This window comes from Notothenia coriiceps, unplaced genomic scaffold (genome assembly GCF_000735185.1).
Source record: "Notothenia coriiceps isolate Sejong01 unplaced genomic scaffold, NC01 NC01_scaffold00009658, whole genome shotgun sequence".
In the NCBI taxonomy this organism is placed as follows: domain Eukaryota; kingdom Metazoa; phylum Chordata; class Actinopteri; order Perciformes; family Nototheniidae; genus Notothenia; species Notothenia coriiceps.
Window position 1 is genome coordinate 263,518 of NW_011342359.1, and position 24,950 is coordinate 288,467.

Below are 24,950 nucleotides of genomic sequence, written 5' to 3' on the forward strand. Positions count from 1 at the left end.
CATTATAAGGTACAATTATAGGGTATTTAATTTAGATATGATTTTAGATTAGATTAAACTGTATTGTCAATGCACATATTTGACGTAGACTACTGAAAGAACAAAATGCAGTTTTAGCATCTAACCATCAACAATAATGTGCAGAATAGAATTATCACTTGCTCTGCTAAAATGATGTGCTGTTCAGACTGTAGGTCTAAAAAAGGCCATTTATGGTAAGTCAAAATTATATTAAGAATAATATAAGATATTCAGTCTGAGTATGATTCTGATACAGAATATGTACCTATATAGATTCCCCTATATGTTGCATGGAGCAAATCCCCAACATGTTTTTGATGACATCACAACATTGTGTAGATTTGGGAGAGAGCTATTCATGTTTATTAATATTCTTGGAATGTCTTTGGCTTTATGAATTAATGTAAGAAGTTTGAAAATTGACGTATTTTTAAGGGGTTGTCGTATCATTAACTACTTTCCAAAGGTAAACATATAAAGGCTAATTTGTTTATTTGAATGTATCAACTCTTTCCCCCCCACTGTGTGTAAGCCTATGCAGAGAGGGGCGTTCCATCCATAGGGTCCACTGTTTGCTCACACTCCACAGATCTATATATCACCTGCACGCAGCACCACCTGCCCCGGTTACGTTGGTGAGTAAATCCATATGCTTTAGAATCTGTGAATCTGCTCGGTCCATCCACCTTTTTTTCTTCCCTGATACCAGAGACGAAGGGGCGGAAACGATACATTTCAGTTTAGTCAAGCTAGCGGCTCTGCATGTTACATCAAGTCAAGGCAAACAGCGACATTATCACAAAAAAATACGAGGAAAAGAATATCGTGTTTTTTTTATATCGGTTCGGTTGGAGGTTATACAAATATTAAATTGTGAGTCGGTGAGTTTATTTTTTTACCTTCCCTCCTCCCTCTAAGTGGGTTGTCTCGGTAATGTTTGATTGTGCACGAGACTAACGGTAGCCAGCCCTTAATGTGCATGTTTACAATGGGGATGAACATAGCGTACTCTTTTTAGTTTATACATTACGCATTTATAAAAATACACATAACCGACAGACACAACAGACTAGAGTATGTTACATGAGTTGCTAACACAAAAGCAATATGGAGGAGGAGACACCATCTATCTGAAACTGTGGGTCTCTCCGAGGCTTTGTCGTGCAGTGTTTTCTTCTGTTTGCGTGCTAACGTTAGCCACAAAACGCCCCCTTATATTGTATGTATTTTTCACAACGACAATGCTAGTGAAGAGAGGGAAAAACGTTGTTGTTTTTTTTCTTTATTTCTGCATTTCCACATTGCATTGTGCAGTCGTCGCCAGGTGTGGAAACCTGTGCACAGTTGTTGATGCTGGCACTTGAAGCAAACGGTCAGACATCAGTAACGGGATGAATATTGAGGGAGCGACTCAGTAAATATCCTGCTGATGGTGATCAGAATGGAAGCCCATTACTAACTATGTGTTAGAAAAAATATGTCATAATGAGAATATTACTCAAAAATAATGACTTAGTTTCCCCATGACTTAGGTAGGCTATATGACTTGTCATACTAATCTCAAAATAACGAGAAGCTTTGTCAAAATATTGAGTTGTGTAACAATAAACTTATTTCAAGACAAGTACATGCCATTTTTTGAGAAGGTTTTTTGGTATTTTGCACCATTAAGTTATTATATGACAAGTAATTATTTTCAGAATGATTCTCATTATTTTGCGACACTAAGTTGTAATTTTGAGATACTAAGTCATTATTTTGTAAATGTTTCTCATACATATTTTCATCAAAAGGTTAGGTTTTATCTTATTATTCATAGATAAGGGGAGGCTGTGGCTCAGTGGAATAGTGCGCTGTACTTTGAATCTGGGGGATTAGCAAGTTCGAGTCCCACTGCAGTCAGCATGTCGTTGTGTCACTGGGCAAGACACTTCTCCTCAAATTGCTCCTGTGGGGATTGTCCACAGTACTGAATGTATGTAAGTCGCTTTGGATAAAAGCGTCTAACAAGTGACATGTAATAAGAAAGTAAGTAATTAAATCAACCTACTCAAATTTTGCATACAAATCATATAAAAGGTAAATGTGACCGCATTCCTCACTATCTGCCACATTTTTACTAAACAATCAAACAATTAATGGTGAAACATATCAGAAGATTAATCCATAAAGAAAATAATCAATACGTTATAGATTACAATATGCTCCACCTCAACCAACTGCAAAGTAAGAGACTGCTTTTACATGGATGCATTAGTATTAATAATCGAATGGTTTTAGTGCCTAAGCATATGTGAATACTTCCTCCACTGCTAAGAGATCCACTGAGTTTACACCATGTCATAACATAATCGCTAACTGACAGCGCAGATTAGGCAGGCTTTTTCAAGTCAACAAGTCTATGCATTTTGTTTCCACAAAGTGAATCCCACACATTGCCTGTAACCTACATTGCCTCACATTGTTATCCTTGTGTCTTTTCAATAAATCCCAACCTCTAATATTGTTCTCTCCTCTCTACTACATTGATCCTGTTTGACGTTGCCCAGGAACCTGCTGGTCCCCAGGTCAACCTGATGAGTATGAGCCTGACTACAGAACCCCCTAATGATGTTCCCGCTGTTAAAGAAGGTTTAATACATCATTACTACAACATATATGTCTTTATATCACTTTGTCCTTGTGCGGTAAGGTGTGTGTCAAGAGTTGTATAAGTGGCACTTTAAATGTTTGTAGACCAGAATTATTTACCATCTACACATGAACATCTTAAACTCTAAATATTAACGTAGAAGCTTTCAGTTTCAAAGGGTAACTCTCTGTTTATTGCTTTTGTTTCTAACCTGTCAGAAAGCAAAATGACCGCGGTCCCTGAAAAGAAGGACAAGAAGCCAGAGGATGTGGCAGAGGAAGAGGAGGAGGAGGAAGAATATGTGGTGGAAAAGGTCCTGAATCGGCGGGTGGTGAAAGGGAGAGTAGATTATCTTCTCAAGTGGAAAGGCTTCTCTGAGTGAGTGGATTGAGTTATTGTCAACAACCTATCACATCATTTACTAGAATTGCAAGAACCAGATGAATTATTAATTAGTTGTTTGCCAGAAAAAAGATCACATGGTATTTTGATATTTGACTTATCTTTTAAGTCAATTTTTTTTAATTACAAAATGTCCAAAATACTCTCATCAGCCTCTCAAATATGGAAAAGTCTGGATTTATACTGTTTTATATAGTTTTATAGTGAATATTATTTGGTTTTGGACTGACACAACTCTTGTTGCAGTTCTATCATTCCGTCTCTTTTTCTGCCATTATCCTATTTATACTGTCCTCAAAATCATTTACTGCATCAACCTAAATGAATGACATACCATGGGAGTAAGTTATTATTTTTTGTTTTTATGTATTTATGTCTGCAGGGAGGACAACACCTGGGAGCCATCGGACAATCTGGATTGTCCAGATTTGATTGCAGAATTCCTGCAGTCCCAGAAAACAGCACAGGATGTGAAGAGAAAGGCGGCCGGAGACGCAGAAGGAGACGACAGTAAGACAAAGAAGAAAAAAGACGATGTAAGTCCCAATTCTTTGTTTTTGTTCTTAGAATGTTGTTCTTTATATGCATATTTGCAAGAGTTCCTTTTGTATTAGGTGCCCTGACACACTAAGCCAACTTCCAAGTAGCAAAGACAGACCTAGTGACACAGGTATTTCTGTACATTGCGGTTTTCCACCTCCGTTCTGCAGAAATGCCATCCACGTTAACAAGGTTTATAAATACATTTAAATTAAAATGCTAAACACAATTGTCAATGCCATTTACCCACACAGACACTCATACCTCATTCACACCAACGGTGTTTCAGGGCCGGTTCGGAGCTGGAGCTTGAAAAGCACCGGGTTTTCCTGTTCACACCGCAGCGGAGCAGCCTCTTAGCTCCGGAATCCGGTTCATTTCAAGCACCAAAAAATTGTCTGGCCAGAGCAAAACCACCGCATACGTCACGCTTACGTCGAGGCGGTGGCAGGGGCAGGGGCGGGATCAACTCCTGAACAACAACAAAAAGCCGGCGTTTTATCCAGTTTGTACACAAGGATGGAGAAACTTAACAAGCAGCAGTGGTCCACTGAAGAGACCAGCTACCTACTGGGAATCTGTTCTTCCAAAAGAGGTACAGAGGAAGCTGGAGCACAATCGGCCATTCTTGTTGTTGTCGGTGTCAGCTTTGAGGGGTTTCCGCGCGGTTTGGCTTTATGAAGCAGGCACGCAAACGGTTACGTCATGACGCAAACGATGACGCAATGACGCAGCACCAGTCGGACTCTGGGCAGTGTGAAAAGAGCCGGAGCTAAACCGAAGAACCGGTTCTGAACCTGAAAAGCTCTAGCACGGAGCTTGAACCGGAGTTGCGTTGGTGTGAATGAGGTATCACAGGCATTCAGCCACATTAGTGGCAAGGGACTTCCGAAAGTCTGGAAACGGAATTTCTGTGAAATGTTCAGCCTAGGAGTTGTAGAAAAGCTGTTTTCAGTTTCCTAGACTGCCGTTTAGATGTAAATAAAACCAAAACACACAGAAAGAGCTAGGTTTAATAAATACCTGTATGCGCGTGGAAAAGGCCTTATTCTTTATGCCATATCTTCTTTTACCAAGATGCGATTGAACACACCACAAAGACTTCAGCCAGCTTACCACCAATGTGTAAATAAGTCAGTCAGTTCAAATATGTGTAATGTTTCTCATATGTAAAAATAAGATAATTTGCAGAATAAAATAGTTGCATCCTGCAGTGTTGCGCTGTTTGCTATACTGTGCTCTGCTGTTGTCAGCCGTTGTTGACAACAGCAGAGTTGTCAGCTGAGTTTATTTTTGTTCTTCCACAAGCAGCTTGTTGTAACATTGTATACATTATTTTTGTTTTTCGAGGAAGAGTAGCAGGCGACAGGTGTTTATTATTGTTTAGGAAGACGTTAAACCACATCAAGGTGAAGATGTTTTTGTCATGGAAAACCACATCACATGCTAATAGTTTCCCAGCCATATGGAACTCCAGGTGTACACCTCAACAGCACGTCCCCCCACTTCCTCATATTATAATAATAACAGATTTATTTTTGCTTTTACAGGTGCTCAAAGTCGCTTTACAGAGATAGTGAAAAGAAAAGAACTAATAAATATAGTTAAAGTCAAATTAAAATCAAGCAATACAACAACAATCACACATTAAAAGCCAGATTGAAGAGGTGATTTTTTGTAAGTTTCTTTGAAGGTGGTGAGGTCAGTAAAGTCTGATGGGTTGTGGGAGTGAGTTCCAGAGGGAGGGATATCGTGTCACTCACCTGCTGTACAGGCTGGGGCCTCACTGCGGTGAGTGCCTTAGTCAAGATCCACCATCCAAGTTGAATGTGGTATTTCTGGAGAATCTTAAAAGAGTCTGGGGATTCAGCCTTTACAAGACTTATTTTATATCCTAGTTTGTTTTGAATTCAGAGATTGGAATTTAAACATACTGTAGGTAGTTAGAATTTAAGCTCAGATGTAGTTTTGTGCTTGATTGAAGTTGTGTGTTGTTGTGTGATCCTCAGACAGAGAAGCTAAGGGGCTTTGCTCGAGGGTTGGATCCAGAGAGGATTATTGGTGCCACAGACTCCACAGGAGAACTCATGTTCCTCATGAAATGGTTTGTGTGCACCTTAACTGTTGAACATTAGTAACTGCCTGGTTTGTTTGGTCAACTAAATGTGTCATTAAAAGACTACTTAACACCCAAAAGTATTTTCATTTATGTATCAATAATTCACCCTGTGACCTTGAAAATAACTGTTTTCTCGCATGTCTCCATTGTGAACATACCCAAAAATCCAGAAAATTCTAGATGATTTGTGTAACAGTTTGTAATTTGAAATTGTCCAGAATGTTCTCAGCTTTCGGATTCTTCTATCACTGCGAAAGCATTCAAATTCAAAGTTACATGGAAAAAGTAGAGTCAGTTTAACTTGTTTTTGTGTTAATCTTTGCAGGAAAAACTCAGATGAAGCTGACCTGGTGCCGGCGAAGGAGGCCAACATAAAGTGTCCGCAGGTGGTCATCTCTTTCTATGAGGAGAGACTTACATGGCACTCGTATCCCACCGAAGACGAGAAAAAAGAGGAGAAAATCTAACACAGGGCCAGGGGTGAGGGGACTTTTGAGAAGGGATTTGTGGGGGTTCAAATGGAGGGGGGAGGGTGGCAAAAACAAGCAAGACTCCATTGAATGCGTCTTGATGTAGTATCACTCATTGGATTCTACTTTTATTCAGATCTGTAAATATAAGCTTTAGGTTTGCTTGACAAATCCAAAGTGAAATGTAAAACGCAATGTCATTTTTCAGTATTGGCAGAGAAAATATTCACTTTCGTTTTCTTGAAGAAAAAAAACATAGGGTCCAGTGCTCGGTCATCTTGCTATGCCATTGTGTCAGTGAGGTGATGTTTTGATTTCATTCGTGTGCCTTTTTAAATATTTTAACTGGTCCATTTTGAGTCAATCCTGGCTGTTTTATAAGGACTTGTTTGGTGTACGGTTACAAACTCTTTTCAGTGATTCATTTGTAATCTTTAAAGTGTTTATCATGTTAAGTCTTGCTTGTCGGTTTTGGAAAATAAACCACTTTTTGTTACTTTGGTGGTGTCGCTAAAACAGGATTATTACCGTATCTTATATTAAATGCAGAGAGCCAACACTAATGTCTTAAAATCTCTTTTATCCTCTGTTCTACAGCATACAACATATATTATTCATGACAACTAGAACACAAGAGTCACAGGTGAAAATAAAAACACTTTATTAATCGATAAAAACAATTCTTGATTGCCGGCAAATATCTCAAAACAGAGGGAACTACATCCAAACTGAAAGCAGAGTGTGAGACCGTTATGGAGACGCTTGACAAACTACATAAAATCATGACAAAAACAAACATGAAAATATTTACACAACAAGACAGACAAAAAAAGTGCACAAAGTAGTAGCAGAACTAAATAGTCGGTGTCGCACTGGGTTACACTGAAGTAAATGTTAACCAGTTGCATGCCTGAATATCACATTTAATGAGGACATTTCTCCTTTCCAAAAACTTTTTTCATCATCTTAAAGTTGCGAGTTCTGTTCTGCCTCTTATAAATATTTTAGCCTAACCGCTATCTGAGCTGGCACTAATAACCTATTTTTTCTTTTTAAAAAGAGGGCGATGTTACATGTACTGACAAAACTTCATTCAAATAGACGAGTAATAGCACTTCTACTTTGAGAACGTTCTCTTCCGGTTCTCAAAACATTTAAAGTGACAGATAATGAGATTGTGAAATAAAGGCATTCAAAGCAAAGTGGCCACAACACACACAGTCATATCACGCATTCAAATATTATTTTTTTCTCATGTAACAACTTGGCTCACTTTGTTTTATTAACACATAGGACTCATAATATTTAAGCCAACACCTTGGCTTTACAGCAGTTAAAAAATGGCCTAAAGTGGCTTTCAGTGGGGTTGGCAAATAAATTAAATTAAAAAGGGATTCCGCTCCACCAGGCTTCAACTGAGCCTGTTTTCAGTTAGTGCGTAAAACGAGGCGTCAAAGAGGACAAAAAAAAAGGGCAAACCTTGAGGTGGAAATCCCTCTCTGGAGCTCCTGGCCCATCACAGTATCTTCAATTCCTCTTATGATTACAGGCTCTGTGTGAAGTTTCAAAACCAACAAAAAGAGTGTAGACTTTTATATAAAGCTGATGTGGCGAGACCTATAACCTTGCTTATACTACAGATTATGAACAGTTAATAAGAGCCCTCCTAAACGCAGCTCCTGTATTTAAACCCGCAGCGAAGGAACAGCGACAGACACGGCAAAATGCATTAAGCCAAGCCTTTTTAAAGACAAATTACAGTGCTATGTATAATTTATAAGGAAGTTGATACATTTTGCAATGCAGTGTGCCTCCTCCCTAAAACATCCATCTGCTCCTCGTGCCGGACTTCACTTTCACGCCCTTTTCTTTTTTTAGCAGTGGCCAGCCCAGGAACACTCTTTCTCATCCCAACATCCTCCTTCCAATCCGCACATGAAACCCAATCACTTCGGGCGCCATCTGGACTCCGACAAACATACTCAAAAACTGGAATTTGCCGTACATAAACAGACAATTGGAGTGCAGTGTTTAAAATGTAGTCAGATCCAGTGATGTGCACCATACAACCTTTGGTTAGTATAGGTGTTAATGGCATTCTAAAACTGATGGACCTCCTTTAGCCTTTGGTAAACTCACAGAACCTCAAATGTTGTTCTTCGCCTGAAGATTTGCAACTTAAAAACCTCACTGTCGAAATCACAAAAAGTCTCCACGATAGGATGATCTGTCCTTTAAAACCTCCGGTGCATAGGTACTCCAACCGTCCTCGTCGACAGTGTTCTTTTTACTCCCACTTCTCTCGAATAGCAGTCCCTTTTATTTACCTCACAAATCGTCTCCCTCCTTAGCGGTTTGCTGCAAAAGGGTCGAGAGCTGCTAAACATTTTCTAATAGCTCATTTTATGTCCTTTTACATCCCTCTTCTTCGCGCTTATTGTTTTCCCCCAATTAAAGAATGAAATATCAGTACTCAAACGGAGAGAGCTACTTCTGCTTCAAAGTTGTTTCCAGGAAAAAAATGTAGCCACAAATTGAAAAGGGAGAAACTAATTCAGGAAGTGTAGTCAACAATACCATTTTTCTACTCACCAGAATCTTCTTAAAGGAAAAAAGGGCGTCTCTCTTGCATCTGCAGAAATCGTTCTTGTTGATTTAGCAAAGTGATAATAAAACAGCAGTTAGCGCCCCCCTCACTTCTTTTTGTCTTTTTGTTTTTTCTCGGGCTTACGGTGTTGCTCAGCAGTTGTCACGCCGCGGGGCATGATCAGCACGCTGCCGTCGGCACTGTACTGGAGCGAGTACTCGCTGGGGGGGTAGGGCCGGCCCTCCTCGTCCCGCAGCTGAGTGAACACCTCCTGGTACAGACTTTGCATCTTCTGCTTCATCTGCCGGATGGAACGGATGAACTCCATCTTCTCCTTCAGCAGGCGGCCCTTGTTGCGCCGCAGGTCGTGGACGCCCTGCTCCAGGTTGATGATGGTGTCCAGCTTGCGCTTGCGGCAGTTCTGAGCCGCCATCTTGTTCTTGCCGCGCCTTCGGATGTCACGGATGAGCGCCAGCTGGCCTTCGCTCAGGTGGTGCTTCGCTAGAAGCTCGTTGAACTCTTCCACAGGCAGGTTGATGATCTTCTCGTTGGAGAAGGGAATTTTCATGGACCGGGCTCTGCGTTCGTCCCGACTTGAGTGCTTGTCGTACAAGTCCTGAGGAGGCTGAAGCTTCGAGTGTTTCATGGCCTTCTTCCCGGATGAGATGGGGAGCTCCGGATCCTCGGCGAACACAGAGGAAAGCGGCAGGTTGTACGTGTGATTGTGGCTGATGTTGTCCAGCTGAGGTAGGCCGTGGAACTGGGAAGGGTTCTGATAGCTCATACGGCAGAGCTTGCTGTACCCGGGCTGATAACCGCCGACAGCACCTTCCTCCGCGGTGGCGACCTCTGAGTCGGTGCTGTACCCCACGGCCCCCTCCTCGGAGAAGGTGGCGGATGTTGAAGAAGAAGACGCTGCCGAGGAGCAGGATGTCTCGGAACTGCTCGGGGAGGCCGGGCTGTGGCTGGAGTCCAAGGAGAGACCAGAATCTGAGTCAAGCTCTTCCTCCAACTGCGAGGCCTGGGCCTGGCTGAAGCCCTCCTCCATAGCAAGGTCCAGCAAGCTGATCTCATCCAGCATGGACTCTTCCAGAAGGTTGCTGAATGGATCGGGAAGGATCGGCGTGGATGTAATGTTGGTACTGGAACTGTTAACGTGTGGAGGGATGAAGATCCCGGTCAGGTTTGTGGCTCCAAACGTGGAGTTGATGCTGCTGGAGTTGCTGGAAGAAAGTCTGAGCATGGTGGTTCTTGGGGGGGTGGTAGTGGAGTCCACCTGGGGGTAAAAGATGGGGGGGAAGTCTTGGCTGCAGCTGGGGAGGGAGGCCTGATGGAGGCTGACGTCCTGGTTTACCGGAGTTGAGCGAGTGGAAAGCCCAAAGTTTACCACACTGTTGGAGTCAGTCGTTCCGCTGTCACTGCTGGAGCTGCTGTTGGGTGAAGAGCTGTTCACTTCCATCGCCTTGGAACAGAAAGATGTAAGCATTAAACGCTAAATAGTTGAGAGAAAACCTTTTTTTCCCCTATTTTTAAATGAGTTTACATTTTTAGAGTCACGCTCCGTCCACACAGCAGCTTTGAAAAAATCTTGAAAATCTTGGAGGTGGCTGTGTCTGAAAGCTCGGGGATTTTTTGCGAGCAACGCGACCAACAACCAATCCCATGAATCTCCCGCCCCCGACATACAAAGCAATAGCAATGTTAAAACGAAGTAAACTGGATATAAACTCTCCAAACAGGCGAAAACCTACTAGTTTCACCCACTGTCTCTGCCACCTCCCTCCATGCCTGGTTCCTCCGGTTTGTATCCCGGTAAATAGTACTGGTCGCAAAGAACCGGGTGATTTGCTACCGTAATTTCTCGTTTGGAATATGAGGAAATGAACTGCGGTACGTCTCTCCCAGCTTACACGTGGTTTGATTGGCTAGCGCTTCCAGCTCAGCTTCAAAAGTTGAACATTGCTCAACTTTTGAATCCTGGAAATCCTGGAAATCTTTGCTTCCCCACAATGCAGTTTGGCGAAAAGCGAGGCAAAGTGACGTCACCCCCATTCAAAGTCAATGGGCAGAGAAGCGTTGGAATCGTTGGAAGATTTTTTTAAAGCTGTTGTGTGGACAGGGCGTTAGGCGGAATTTTTCATACTTCCTTATATGGCTGTACCCAAAAGTCAGAATTTTCACAATACGACGGTTAAATGTTAATGGTGTCAGAACAATAAAATATATGTGATGGGTTAAGAATTGGTTTTAAAAAGTGGACATACTTGCAGCTCCATGATGGCCATGATGTCTTGCCACTGCTGCTCCAGGTCTAGCTGCGTTTCTCCTGTAGGCCGGAGTGGAGCCAGAGGAAGACCCTGAGACGTAGAAGGAACTTCCTCATTGGAAACTATTTCTGCCGTGACAACAACCGGTGCTGGAAACTATTTGAAAAATTGCAAAAAAAATTGCAACAACTTTAGTTTTTTAAACCCTAATGAAAAACACAATACTTGCAATGCATGCGAAACAACACTGTTGTATGGTTTGACCTCAGATTCTTCTCCAAAAGGGAAAGTGGCCTCCAACAGCCTCAAGCATTCTTGTAGAGACAGTGAAGTCTGTGAGCCAAGAACTGGGAGCTGGGTAACAACAACGACAAGAGAGATACCAGTACTGTCAAAAATATTTAAAATGAAGTCGGGCCCTTTTTCACACCGTAGCCCAGTTTTTTTGGGTAGTGATACCAACGCCACTGTTGCAACTCTTCCCATGAGAATTCCATGGTTTGTGCCGTTGGTGCCGTGGCGTCTGTGTGTCTTGGACCAGCAAACAAAACCAACTGTAGAAATGTGCGAATACGGAGTTCATTTCAACAAAATGGGTTGGTGTTGGTGTTTGGTGGGAAAGCATCCATCATTCTGACTTAAGCCAGCCGATGTTTCTGCTGGTATGTGTCTTGAGTCAAGGCTAAGACACATTTTCATAATAGCATATAGCAATAGATGGTGGATTAAGTATATCTGCTATCGGCTGCTTATTCCTTTTTCTAGGGACGATTGTTGGCATTTCGCTTTTTTTTCTTCATTTTATATCCTGAGGATCTTTTAACAGCACACAGACACACCCCTGTGTGATTTGCAATTGCTGGTTATTGGGCTATTATTGGACAATCTCACATCAGTTTCTTGCACGGCTGATAAATATTCGGTGCATTTACGTAGTTTCTTCGGTCGAATTAGACCATTCTGTCTAGTACAATATAAACAAAATAACACCAAATATCGTTTTGGGTTCATGGAAACTTCATGGATGCCTCCAATTCCAGGTCTGGATAAGCCGCACGTGTACATCTATATATTAACAAGGATTACATTTAACGTCATGGGGGCTAACCATTCGGAATTACCCATGGAAAATTCCCATGGGTGTTAAGCCCTGATATAAATGCGATTCTATAGAATTCTAACTTCATAAAAGCAACAGCTTGATTGCTTTGAGCTCTCTTTCCACTGAATGAGTCTTGACTCATTAACTTGAGTGACAAAACAATGAGATAATACTCTAGTATTCAAACAGCAATTTCTCAAACCACAATGTTTTAGGCGGTGGTGGAGAGACTGGAACTGTCTCCACATGAAGACAAACTCATATGAAGCAGCTCCCTAGTTTCTATTTTCTTTTGTATGTACTAAGAGCCAGTTAAATGTACCACCTCCCCCTGGATGAAAGACAAGGATATCAGAGATCCATTTAGTCTACTGACCTGCTCTGGGATACTCTCTCCGGTCTCCCCGTCCACCGGCTGGGCACCTTGTAAGTTAACTCCATTTCTCCAGCGCTCTTGTTCCTCATTCCCGTCTTTGTTCTCTCGTGGGCTGGGCTTCTCCTCCTCCTCGCTCTCCTTCTGACGGTTGCTGTAGTTGAACACTTCTCTTCCCGCACCGAGGTCGATGTCCTGTCTCCATAGAATGTCAATCAAGTCAATGTCCTGGAAAAACAGATAGCAACCATTGAGAAATGGCCCTGTGCAGAGAAGAGTCACTTTAATAACCAGGTAATGTGTAGGCATTCAATGTATTTAACTTATACTGTAGCCAGGTATATGATAATAACTAGTATTTATACTGTCTATTTTTGGGCTCATTATTTCATAACAGTGGGTAATTTTGGCGGATCATGCAACAGAAATGAAGTCAGATGATGCAACCATGACAGAATCACTTTGACATGGTGGTGTTCATGTGATCAGAAAGAAGTCTTTTAGTTTTCTTACAGTCAAAACAATGGCTGTGTGACTCTAACGCCGCCGCATTAATATTGCCTTCATGTACAAGTTCTTAAACAAAAATGTAACATGTTGTCTTAAAAAAATATCCCTTTTTTTCTCTTATGTGCTCTTTTAGGACAATTAAGTTTAAGAAACAAAAATGAAGTTATTTAAGTTACAACTGTTTGCTTAAGTTTGTACTCTCATAAACAACAGTAACTATGACAAGAATCCCAGCTGTAATGAATGTGACTCAACTGGTTGGCCTAAAAATATCTGACACTGATTAAAGACCAAGGCTGTGGACAGCGTTTCATGTCAGTAAAGACATTTTAAGTGAGTGTATGTTTTATTATGTTGAAATACAGTATACCTATGTGTTTAATGCTGCCATACCCTGTAATATTTATGAATCTGATACTACCTGTATAGTAGTTAGAAATGACAGGTTGAGTAATTGTTGTTGTATATTTTAAGTGACCAGAATTGATAGGAATACATTATTTTCTATCTACTCCTGCTAACATCTGTGGATTCTGATGCTACTTGGAATATTAGGTTAGGAAGGCCAGTGAAAATATGAACCTCCAAGCTACATTTCATTAGGGTTAGGGTTAGTTATTTAACATACATTATACAATCTGCTTGTCCAATGAATTACAGATGTAAGGTGATTACCAGCACCTTATTTATCCTTTTTAAAACACTTTTTCTTCTTTTTATTGTTGAGCTTTCCAATTCACTATTTCTTTAGTTCTCATCACTTTCACTATGTATTTCGTATGGTCAATTATCTTTTTTTTTTATATTCTCTTGTATTTTGTAAAGCACATTGTAATCTTGATAAGGTGAGTATTTTAACAAAAAGTGTATTATAGTATTAAGTAGCGACACAGCAGGTAAATGTGATGACAACAAGCAACTGTCAAACAGTTTGACCCCACCTCCACCTTTTGACAGGTGTTTTCAGATTGGAGAAATTGACAAACTGCAGTACCTCTTTGCTGAGGTCATCATTGCCATCCCTGCTGCCCGGTTGCTCCTGGTTGCCCTCAGGGGCCACGGCTCCCAGGCTGCTGTCCTCTGCGTTCAGGTTGTACGTGGATTCAGTTCCTACACTTCCTCCCCTCATGGCCGGGGTAGCGTCAGGGTTGTTAACGTCCTCTAGGCCGCCCCCATTGTCCAGGGTGATGCTGGGGCTGGGTTGGCTGCTGGTGGACACCACAGTCTCAGAGTCACGATGCACAAGCCAGGCGTTGAGCTCGGTACTGGGGACGGAGAGGCGGTCCAGCTGGCGCACCTGGTTCAGCAGCCGCCGAGTGGTAAAAAATTGGTCGAGGTCCACACTCTTTGGATGGATGCCATAGCCGTCCAGCGTGTTGCGCAGGTTGTGGAACTGTGTCTGAGTGTAGGCTGAGCTAGGGCCCAGGATGATCTCTCTCAGAGGGGGCAGCTGATTGCTTAGATAGCTGTCAACGTCCACCCGCACCCCAAGGAGACTCAGGAGGATGGTGAACTGAATCAGGCCCTCTGTGAAGTATTTTTTCAGGTAAAGCATTTCTTTACAAAGGAACAAAAAGGTGAAAGTAAAAAACAAAAACAAAAACGGGGAGCGTGGATTACTACTTCTGTACTTGTGCTAGAAGACAGAGAGAGATACATGAACGTAAAAAAAAAGTGGTTAAATATAGTTAGGGGGGGGAAAGGGGTATCTTCAACTGGATTCAGTATGTTTAAAAAGGCATGTAAGATCCAGGAGGAGTTTCCACTGTCAGAGAGTCCAGTTGGTGCTCAAAGCTTTCTTCTTCATAGGGTTCCCATTCCTGATAAAAGTGAGAAATAACATTTTATTCTCTCAATAGAAACTACATAGTACAACATTATAAACACACTGCTTTCAGTTGTATGACAGACACATCTTACCTTCCTACATTTGTATTAAGCACATGTTAATGACAAATACATTACAACAAATCAGGGCTTGCTAGCCCACAGCAACCACTCCATCCTCCCAAGACTCGCACCGCGCAATGGCCTTTCCTTTTTCTTTAAATTCAGAGGATCAGAGATGGTGAACACAGAGCTTAAGGCAGCATCACCCCACCCTTGCACAGGAGAACTACTTCTCGTGGTGCTGCTGAAGGTGAATGGGAGAGTCGAGCTGGCTTTCTAGGCTGGCTAGCACCAACGACAGCGTTCGGTAGCAGGCAGGGTCCCTCCCTCTTCTCCTATCTTCGTCCTTATGACGTTAGCTGTTAGCTACCCTGTGTTTTGACACCCGACTACTGCTATTACACATGTATAACCATCTTATTACATATCATGAAGTGGAAATAATATTTCGTTTCGCCACATCTAGTAAGCTCGCATCTTTGTTTACCTTGAAAAAGTGACAGGTACCTCTACTGGTCTCTTTGCTAGCATCAAACAATCTCCCTAGCAACAAGTGGTGAAAAGATGATTGACAGATTGCACAGCCTTTCTCGGGACAAAAGTGCGGTGACGACACATGACTCCAGAACACCCCGGCCAATAGGAATGGCACACGGGTGGGGCTTAAAGAAACAGCTGAACTACTATTGGAACTACACTGTGCTAGCCTTGAAAGCTAGTTGGCTGCTAACTACCATTTGAGCACTTCCAAAAGTAACTTATGTATCAAACAACAGACGCCACAGTATCAAGTCATTCACATAAATACTACCTATTCATCCATGTGTCTGCTAACGTCACATCATGCTCATGAATCAGTGCAATCAATGTCTCGGTTTAAGCATTATTAGTTGATTGATTTAATACTCACGCATGAAGATTGGGTAGCTGTGTCTTCATGCCCTAAAGTCCACTACCACCTAAGAGCAGAATTTGATCGCGGTTTTATTAAAATCTCCACAGTGTTGCCCGATCTCCAGCCTTTGCTCATTGAATGGCCCACCATGACTTGCAGAAATGCTAGCTGGCCCGGCTAGCCTAGCATTGAGCGCCGCTTGACACCAAAACACGCTTTCAAACAGAGCATGCGCAGAACATTCTAGTAGAAAGCTTTCATCAGCCCACTAATATTACACACATTTGCATCACCATTATCCCATTTTAAAATGTATTACGTGGCAAAGACGTAAGGCTTATTAAAAATGTGTTTTTCTTCCAAAGTATATTTAGAAAAATATATCACACGATAGATATTTGTTATGATTCTGTACGAACGGAGAAATATTTAGATATTAGACATTTTCACAGCTCCACCCTTACCAGCTTTAACTTTAAAGTGATTTTAAAATTAATGCATCAATATGTATAGTCCATTAGTATTATGTATTATCCAGAAATGGGCTACTATGCACAAGTAATCCAGTACTGTAAGTATATTTTGATGCCAATAGTTTGTTACTAAAATAGTCAAACTTTTTATGTTTTATATTATTAATGTTAATCTTCAAAGGAACTAAGCTTTAAATAATCAGTGGAGTAAGGTACACGATATGGCTCTGAGATGTGGTAAAGTATAAAATAGCATAACAATACATGTAAATACATGTAAACACCTCAAAATAGTACTATAATAATGTGATTAATTATTTTCCACCACTCTCACTCTCACTCTCACTAAGATATTTAGCACAAAATAACACGTTATAAATATGTATATTGTATATGTAATATACAATAAATGTTCTATAATCCTTTAACAGTAGTCAGAAGTCAGATAATAAACTTAGTTATTTGAAATGTTGAGTAATTGTCAATTTACTTTTTGTTTGAAAGACTTTTTGTTTGAAAGATTTCCATCCACAAGTTGTATTCATGTTTTTTCATAAATAATGAATGATCCATTATTTTATAAATGTTTTCAGTGTTAAACCAGACATTGTAAATAATCCACACAAGACGTGAAAAAAATACAATTAAATACCACTTTTATTTCTGAGAATAGATCATGACAAAAGATTTTTAGTAAATGTCACAACGTCCACTATATATTAACCCCCATTAGGTTGACAGGCCGGTTGTTGTATCGCTTTGAAATGTCTGCTTCAATCTGTAAAAGGAACAAATCAGAATTAATGACGACAATACTCATTATTACAGTATATGTCAAGATAGATCTAATGATCCAGTGATGTGGGTGGGGAGAAAAACCCTACAGCACTTTCTCTTTCTAGTGAACTGAAGTCTGAACATAAAAATAAACTGAAAGTGTAATCCAATACCATTTTCTGGAGTTCCCGGGTGCGTCCTGCCAGCAGGTCGACACGAGGCTCCAGCCTGGACTGCTCCTCCAGAGCTTCCTGTCTCCTCTCAACCATTGAGGCAGCTTTCAGGACCAGGATGTCTGCCTGCTTCAGCTTCTGCCTCAGCACCTCTGATACACGCTCAACATACCTAAACAACACATTTCAGATGTAAGAAAAATTAGAAGGTGTTGATTTATGCTGACTGACGCAGATGCTATGGGGCTCAGCGTACCGTGGCGAGGCCTGGATCATGAACAGGTGCTGCATCCGGAGCGAGGTGAGGCGGCCCAGGAGGTCCCGCACCTCTGACAGCATCCCCCGCACGTGTTCACGGGATTGAGCTTGGATGACAGAAGGGGCCATCTGGAACTGGCTCATGGCCACCACATCTCCCTCCTCTCCCATCTCACTTATTCGCTGGGTTAAAAACACTTCCAGCTGTACAAACACATGAAACCAGTATCACATGTTGGGGCTAAATCTGTCAGGTGACCTAATCCACATTTATTTTCCTTTCAGTTTATTATTTGAATTTGTTTCCTTTATTTTTGATCACCCAAGGCCATGTTTTTTTAATCATCATTTTTTTGTTTGTTACTTTTACAGCATTATTCCTCTTTTAAGCTTTATACAATATAATGATTGAACTCAAAAGTAGTACATGGGGTGTTTTTGATTTTGCGATTAAGAAATACACAATTTCAAATAAAAAAAAGGGCAAATTGTATTTCACCAAGGCTCTTAGAGACGGTGATTCTTTCCAAAATGTCATAAATTATATCATTCCAGTTCTCTATAGATAGGTTTTACATCTTAAGCCATTTATAAGATAAGATGTACTTTATTGATCCCAAATTGGTAAATGTTTGCATTGCATAACAAAAATTCAAAAATGTAAACATCTCAAAATGGAAATAAAACAGCATTAAAAAGTAGAAAATATACAAGTTGACAGTGAAATAAAAAATTTATAAAAATCTGACAAATAAAATGCTATTGAAGGGTCAATTTATTTAAATCGTGATTCTAAAAGCTAGACTCATTATTCCAAATAAGTGATTTTTTTATATTTGCAGATGTTAAAAGTAAATCAGGGGATTCACGGTTATTGAAGAGTTATTTAACACTAGATGGCAGCAGTCTTTACCTCCGTGAGCTCATCAATGAACACGCTGCGTGACTGAGAGTTCTCCAGGATAGTCAGAGCATCCTCACCTCGTGCCACACCCTCAGGACCTGCAAGTTAACAAACATTATTTTAGCAAACAGCAATGTTCACAGCTGAGCAATAATGGTGATTTATAAGGGAAAAGTAGTTACAGTCTGTGCCTGCATCAACAATTTCAATTTCAATGGGAGCTGCTTCACTGTCACCCCAGTCAATGCCACCAGTGTCCTGTTAAATGGAGGCAGGTACAAGTTGTTATATTAGAGCAGAAGTTCCAAAAGCAAAATGTTACAAATGTGTTCTTTTTAATTGCTTTTAACACCATTAGGCTTTTAAGTGTATATTTGTTGAATTGTCAGAGTTGGGATCAGTTTAGAACAAATGTCTTTCCATTTAATACTACTATGGAATATCCCCCTCCAATCTTCCTCTACCTGCCATCCTGGAGGGGCGGAGCTAAGTAATCTAAAGTCAGCCAGCTCACCTGTGGCAAATCCTTTCCTGAACAAAGAAGCCTCATGTGAAGCCTCACACCAACTGTTTCTCTGCGTAAATGATCTGTGAGATTCCTTTGCTATAAATGGTATTCATTTAACAGCTTACGTAGTTTATGTCATTGTTTGCTGAACTGTTTAAATTGCACTTGTTTAAATTAGTTCTACATTCTTATGCCTAATTATGCTCAGATGACTGCCTTATATTGGCAGACTGGAATATATTTAGAATTATTATTATGATGTTTAATCTCAATGTGATTTGTAACCCCCTTTTCTTTCAGATCAATCAACAAACAATAAGAAAGAGACAATTAAAGACGAATCTGGACTTCTGTATATGCACATCTTCAATCCTTCAACCAAACTATCCATACCTAAGATAAATGAGCTTCAACTTCATTTATACGGTATTTTTTTTACTTGTATTCTTCTATAATTCTGCCTTTTGACACACTTAATAGCAGATCCTATATATGAATTATTATTATTTACTCTGGTATGTATTGTATATTATACATATTTTTGTATACTTATTTATTTTTTGTTATTTATCTAGAATGAGAGTAAATGTAATTCCCAATAGTTTTAGCTAGATTAATACTAACCATTACAGAATGCAAACCACATTTAATATTTTCTATCTGTAGAAAATGTTTTACATTCAAATGAATATGTACATGTTAACATTTGAGTAACATAATGCGTATGATAAAATGAGTACTGTATATTTAAAATGCAGATATGTTACCTCAGCGCTGGTCTCCAGACTGATGCCATAGTCGGCTCCATCCTCCACTGTGATGGCGGAGGTAACACCCAGAGTGTCTGCACCACTGCCAAAGTTACCCCAGTCAATCTGAAGCGGATTTTCAAAGATCATACAGAAACATTTAAGTCAGCAGTGAGGCAAATGAATGGTGAATTAAAACAAACGTGCACTTATTTAATAAATTATGTTATTTGTTGAATATCTTGCAGTAGGAGAGAGCTGCCCCAAGAGAAAGGACTCTGAGATTAAGTTTGACAACCGACATTAGGTGGCAATAGAAGTTTCTATTATGTACAGTTGAGGCCTAAATTATTAGCCCCCCAGGAGTTATGGAACATTTCCCTTAAAATTCTTCCAATTGTTTCCAGCATTGCTAAAACTTGATATAATCAAACATTCACCAGTGCTATTTAGTAGCTTTTGGTACATTTTGGAACATAAAATATGTTTTTAGGCTTGCTTTATATCAAATATAGTGAAAAATGGGTTGGTCAAAAATATTAGCCCCCACGTGAATTTTTGCTTTCAAAACACACCTAATCAACCAATCGGCTTTCAAGCCACACCTGAGCATTCAATCAGCATAAAACGACTCCAAGAAACAGGCACTTGAATACCTTATTGAGAGGNCCCCCAGGCCATTAATAGTCAATAGTGTACCCTTTCTGAGCCACAACTGACAACAACCTCTTAGAATAGTTCTTTACTAGGTTGGCACAGGTCTCTTGAGGGATTTTTGCCCATTCTTCCATTGCAAATTGTTCCAGCTGGTCCAAATTGCGTGGTTTCCGAGCGTGGACATTCACTTTGAGCACCCGCCGGATTGTCAATAGGATTAAGATCTGGGCTATGTGCGGGCCACTCCAGCACCTTGGTTTTGGTGTCCTTTTAGGAACCGTTGGACCAATTTTGATGTATGCTTTGGGTCATTGTCTTGTTGGAAGACCCAGCGACGACCTAAGCGAAGACCAAGAGCAGATTTTTTCATATTATTCCTCAAAATGTCCACATCATTTCTTTTTTCATGAGGCCTTGTACCCGAACAAGGCTCCCTGTGCCTGAGGCTGCAAAACAGCCCCACAGCATGATGTGTTCTTGGGGTTGAAGGCCTTTCCCTTTCTTCGCCAAACAAAAGCAACAGTTCCAGTTTAGTCTCATCAGACCAAAGCACAGACTTCCAAAACTCATCTTTACCTTTCAAATGCTCATGGGCAAACCTCAGTCTGGCTCTGATGTGCTGTTTCTTGGAGTCCTTTTGTGTTGATTGAATGCTGAGGTGTGGCTTGAAAGCTGATTGGTTGATTTGGTGTGTTTTTGAAAAGCAAAAATGTACATGGGGGCTAATATTTTTGACCAACCAATTTTTAACTATTTGATATAAAGCAAGTCTAAAAATGTATTTTATGTACCAAAAACTACTAAATAGTACTGGTGAATGTTTGATTATATCAAGTTTTATCAATGCTGGAAACATTGGGAAGAATTTTAGGAAAATGTTCCATAACTCCTGGGGGGCTAATAATTCTGGCCTCAACTGTATGTATCCCCTTATTAAAACTCAGTATAGAGACATTAGGAACCAACCATATCGTCTGTGACTGTTTCAGAAGGTGCTTCCTCCACAACTGGCCTCTCAATAACCGTGGGGACGTTCCCCGTTCTCCACTCATAAAACGTTGTGTTCCCTTTCTGCTGGGCGAATGTCAGCATGGGCAGGACTGGTTCAGACCTACAGATGACAAGATGTGAGGTTGTGACAAACAAAAAGCTGTTCCTGTTTTCTTTCATTATAAGCAACAAACAATATTTTATTTTTATTTTAGGAGCTGCAAATGTTTTATCTGCTGCTGCTAGGGATGTGTGTATGTGAATAAAAACAGTTATTCTGGAAAAAATGTAAGGTATGTAGGACTGTATTTTGTTGTATACTCACCACTCGCATACAAAGTTTGTGAACGCTGTATAAAGTTTGATGTGCTCCTCAAACTTCGCTGCATCCCTTCCAACCTGATCCAGAACCACTGGCAGGTCTTTGACCAGCGCCTGCAGCTCACGGGCCACATGTTCTCCCTGCCAGAGGAGAAACAGTCATCAGGATGAAGCATGTCTACACAGAGCGCAGTGAGTTCTAATGTTCTTCTACTTACCGTGATGCCGTACTGTTTGCAGGCGGTGTAGTAGCGCTCCCTCAGGTCTGCGGCCGAGCTCTGGCAGTCCACCTCCCGCCGGCTCAGCTCCTGCTGCAGCTGCTGAGCTTTGGCCAGCTGCTTCCTCAGAGCCGGCCCTTCATAGCTCACGTTGCGACTCAGCAAGCTGGCCACCTCCGCTGGGATCACATTGGTTAATTTAAACAACTTTTAATGGGATCAGGGGGTACGATAAGGTTATTCCTGGACTCAAATAATCCCAGCATCATCCCTTTGTAATAAAATACTTTATTAGATCCATAATAATCTCTCCGGGGCCTTTCAAATGTTCACCCAGTAGTGTGGGTTTAAAATAGAGAATCCATCAGGAGTAAGGGAACATTTCTTTTTTGTAAAAGTATATTTATTTTTAGAGTAAATCATTTACTGATGCAAGACCATGTGCATGCATGTGTTCATGCATAAAATAAATTAACACTAATTCATTTTCTACCTTACGCCTATAGCTTTTTTAGTTATAAAATAAATAAATAAAAACTTTATACATGCAATAAAAAAATTTATAGCCTTATGTAATTTGGACAATTTATCCTATAATAGTGTAGCATAATTTAATCGGCAACAACAAAGAACTTAAATTATTTCAATATTTTTTTGATTGCTAAAATAGCCTGCCTACGCCTACCTTATAGTATACAGAGGAGTCTAAAAGTGCATACAGATATTATACAATGAAAAATACATAAAGATAATACACTTACCCAAATAGATATTATCTGCCTCATAAAGGGACACAATCTCTTGCCAGTCCTGTCAAAACAAACAATTCAAATGTGAATGTTAGGATTCTTTAGTGGTTTTAGAGCAGAGGGACAGAACACAAAGACAGCCCCTCTTTGTAAGCGGTACTAATTGGAAACTCCAACAGACGGCTCGTTCGAATCTGCTCACCTTCATCCTCTGAGATGAATATCTGCCAAAGATGTTCTTGGAGGAGACCTCAGTTTCCTTCAGTAGCTCCACTATCCTCAAGCAGTGAAAGTAGTGAATGTCTGTGAATAAAAACAAACAAAAGAAACAAAGAGTGCACATTTAGAAGCCTTCATACAGAGTAGGAACAGGAAGGAGGACTGAACACAAGTTCCCTTTACTTCACAACAAAACATTTATCAAAACAGCCGACGACTAAAGCTGCAACATATACTTCATCTGTCGCATGACACAAAGTATTAAAAAAATATATTTTGATGTTGCAACTCTGAAAATGGATGCTCATCTCTGTAACTTCAATGTAAAATATGTTAATAGACAACAGGCACAATCTGGGGTTATAATGGACCTACAGGAGCCGGAGAGGAGCTGCTTGATCTCCTCGTTCTCTGGCATGTCCTGAATGGCAGCATTGATCTTCTCTCTGATTTCTTTCACTGCAGTCTGCCATTTCAGATTGCAGTGACGACGGTCCAGCAGCCAGTCTGTGGACACATGATTCAACATCAGTAATAACCGTGCATCTGGCATCATCTGATTCAGATTGCAGGCAACAGTTGGTGAAAGGTATGAAAAGAGTTTGGTTTACACATAAGCATTTAGGGAAATGTTTTTGTTGCTACACAGTTTGGCTTAAGAAGTATTGAATGCAGGAAGTCACTACTCGTGGAGTGTTTTCACATTATTAGTACTTTTACTCAATGTTCTGAACACGTCTTCCACCACTGCACATAAGTAAAGTAACATATGGATAAACAGCAACTCATTTTATTTTCGCGCCTTACCCAAAAGCTTGCTGGTCTGTATGTCAATTGGAAGGCTTTGAATATTCTGTTGAAGTCAGAAAGAAGAGAAAACATTAATAATACATTGTATTAGGTACTTTTTTTTGCTTTTGCTGTAGCCTACCTTAGTTCTGGAGAAATAAATCGCATTAGGGTGCAATATTCGATGTTAAATGCCCTACACAGAACCAAATGGCAAACTTTCTATATTGCATATCTTCGGGAAATATTTATGTTTTAGTTGCTGGACTTTGACTGGTTGACAGCTAGTAAGCTAACGTTAGCTAGTAAGATTTAATAAACAATCCAAATCAAGAAGACTTCATCTTACCTCCATGCTTTCTTTACGTCCTCAAAATCAAAGTACTTACAATATGTTACGGCTTCATTATATGTTTATTTATCAGGTTTTAATTCACAATTATTGTCACCATCCGGACTTCACTGTTTATGACACGTTACGAGGAAGGAGAACCAATAGAAGGAGGTGATGTTACATCTGCTATAAGGACTGGCCAATGATACGACACTGTGCTGATACCTGCAGCTGATTGGTGGACGGTTCAGATCCTTAGTTGCAAACGGTTGCAAATCTACAATTCGCTACTAGAGGGCGGTGTCGGCCTATAACTGAGATTATAATTTAAGGCAAAGCAAGATACTGTATTTTGCTGATAAAAATATAAACAAACGGACAAGCAAGCAGTCACCACGTTACGTATATCAGCCTAGTAAGCATGAAGTTACGTATATTATGGAATGTTTATTTTTACCATGATCTCTGTTTTGTCCTTGTGTCACACATTGTAAATTATGTTTTCTAAAATAAATACAAAATAGAACACTGATTATGTATGTTATTGATTGTGGATGTTAATGGATGGATGTGTGTATCTTGATTATTTGATGGATTTGTTTCAAATATCCTTCAAAATGCTTTCTCGATCAACATTGGACATTTCAGTGAAGAGTGAGCAAGGCCAAAACAAACAAAAACTTAAGACAGAGGAAATAGATATTTTTAATATGAATGTGTCCCATCCTCTCTGTTGGTCAACTGTACCATCATGACTTTTCCCTGAACCCAAAATGTTCAACAAGAATGGAGGTCATATCAAGTTTTAATAGGCTTTATTAAGTTTATAGTAGTTCACATTATTATACTATATCATAATCCGAAAAATATTTTAGTTAAACTCACACATTTTCTGTTAGGAAAAACCAAAGGAACAACATTACATTTTTGGTCATTTCAAGAAGGAAAATGCTATGCAGCGTGCCGTGTGACCTACTTTCAGATCATTTGAATGTGGACCAAACTTGCAAAGTAAGTGTGTAT

At 40.2% G+C, this 24,950-nt stretch overlaps 3 protein-coding genes across 8 annotated transcripts; 1 reads left to right on the plus strand and 2 right to left on the minus strand.

Annotated features, from left to right (window-relative positions):
* Nucleotides 1-583: 583 nt before the first annotated feature.
* On the plus strand, nt 584-6,743 carry cbx1b (chromobox homolog 1b (HP1 beta homolog Drosophila)). 3 transcript variants are annotated; one of them, XM_010771151.1, is made up of 6 exons: nt 584-656; nt 2,571-2,652; nt 2,872-3,031; nt 3,438-3,591; nt 5,605-5,699; nt 6,040-6,743. In XM_010771151.1, exons 2-6 carry the CDS (start codon nt 2,598-2,600, stop codon nt 6,179-6,181), a joined length of 606 nt encoding a protein of 201 aa, XP_010769453.1. In that variant the 5' UTR covers nt 584-656; nt 2,571-2,597; the 3' UTR covers nt 6,182-6,743. The 3 variants fall into 3 exon arrangements, with proteins under 3 accessions (XP_010769453.1, XP_010769452.1, XP_010769451.1); XM_010771150.1 differs by lacking the exon at nt 584-656 and adding an exon at nt 712-902; XM_010771149.1 differs by lacking the exon at nt 584-656 and adding an exon at nt 712-894.
* Nucleotides 6,744-6,828: 85 nt separating this feature from the next.
* On the minus strand, nt 6,829-16,000 carry nfe2l1b (nfe2 like bZIP transcription factor 1b). 4 transcript variants are annotated; one of them, XM_010771152.1, is made up of 6 exons: nt 15,824-16,000; nt 14,018-14,843; nt 12,517-12,741; nt 11,303-11,392; nt 11,036-11,194; nt 6,829-10,233 (listed from the first exon to the last, which is right to left on the minus strand). In XM_010771152.1, exons 2-6 carry the CDS (start codon nt 14,576-14,578, stop codon nt 8,878-8,880), a joined length of 2,391 nt encoding a protein of 796 aa, XP_010769454.1. In that variant the 5' UTR covers nt 14,579-14,843; nt 15,824-16,000; the 3' UTR covers nt 6,829-8,877. The 4 variants fall into 4 exon arrangements, with proteins under 4 accessions (XP_010769454.1, XP_010769456.1, XP_010769455.1 ...); XM_010771154.1 differs by lacking the exon at nt 15,824-16,000 and adding an exon at nt 15,401-15,465; XM_010771153.1 differs by lacking the exon at nt 15,824-16,000 and adding an exon at nt 14,944-15,209.
* Nucleotides 16,001-16,920: 920 nt separating this feature from the next.
* Nucleotides 16,921-24,085, minus strand: cdk5rap3 (CDK5 regulatory subunit associated protein 3). The gene is made up of 14 exons (XM_010771157.1): nt 23,943-24,085; nt 23,612-23,657; nt 23,180-23,311; nt 22,788-22,888; nt 22,598-22,646; nt 21,837-22,015; nt 21,623-21,759; nt 21,274-21,418; nt 19,669-19,776; nt 18,576-18,651; nt 18,403-18,491; nt 17,488-17,693; nt 17,232-17,403; nt 16,921-17,059 (listed from the first exon to the last, which is right to left on the minus strand). Exons 1-14 carry the CDS (start codon nt 23,946-23,948, stop codon nt 16,994-16,996), a joined length of 1,512 nt encoding a protein of 503 aa, XP_010769459.1. The 5' UTR covers nt 23,949-24,085; the 3' UTR covers nt 16,921-16,993.
* Nucleotides 24,086-24,950: the final 865 nt, after the last annotated feature.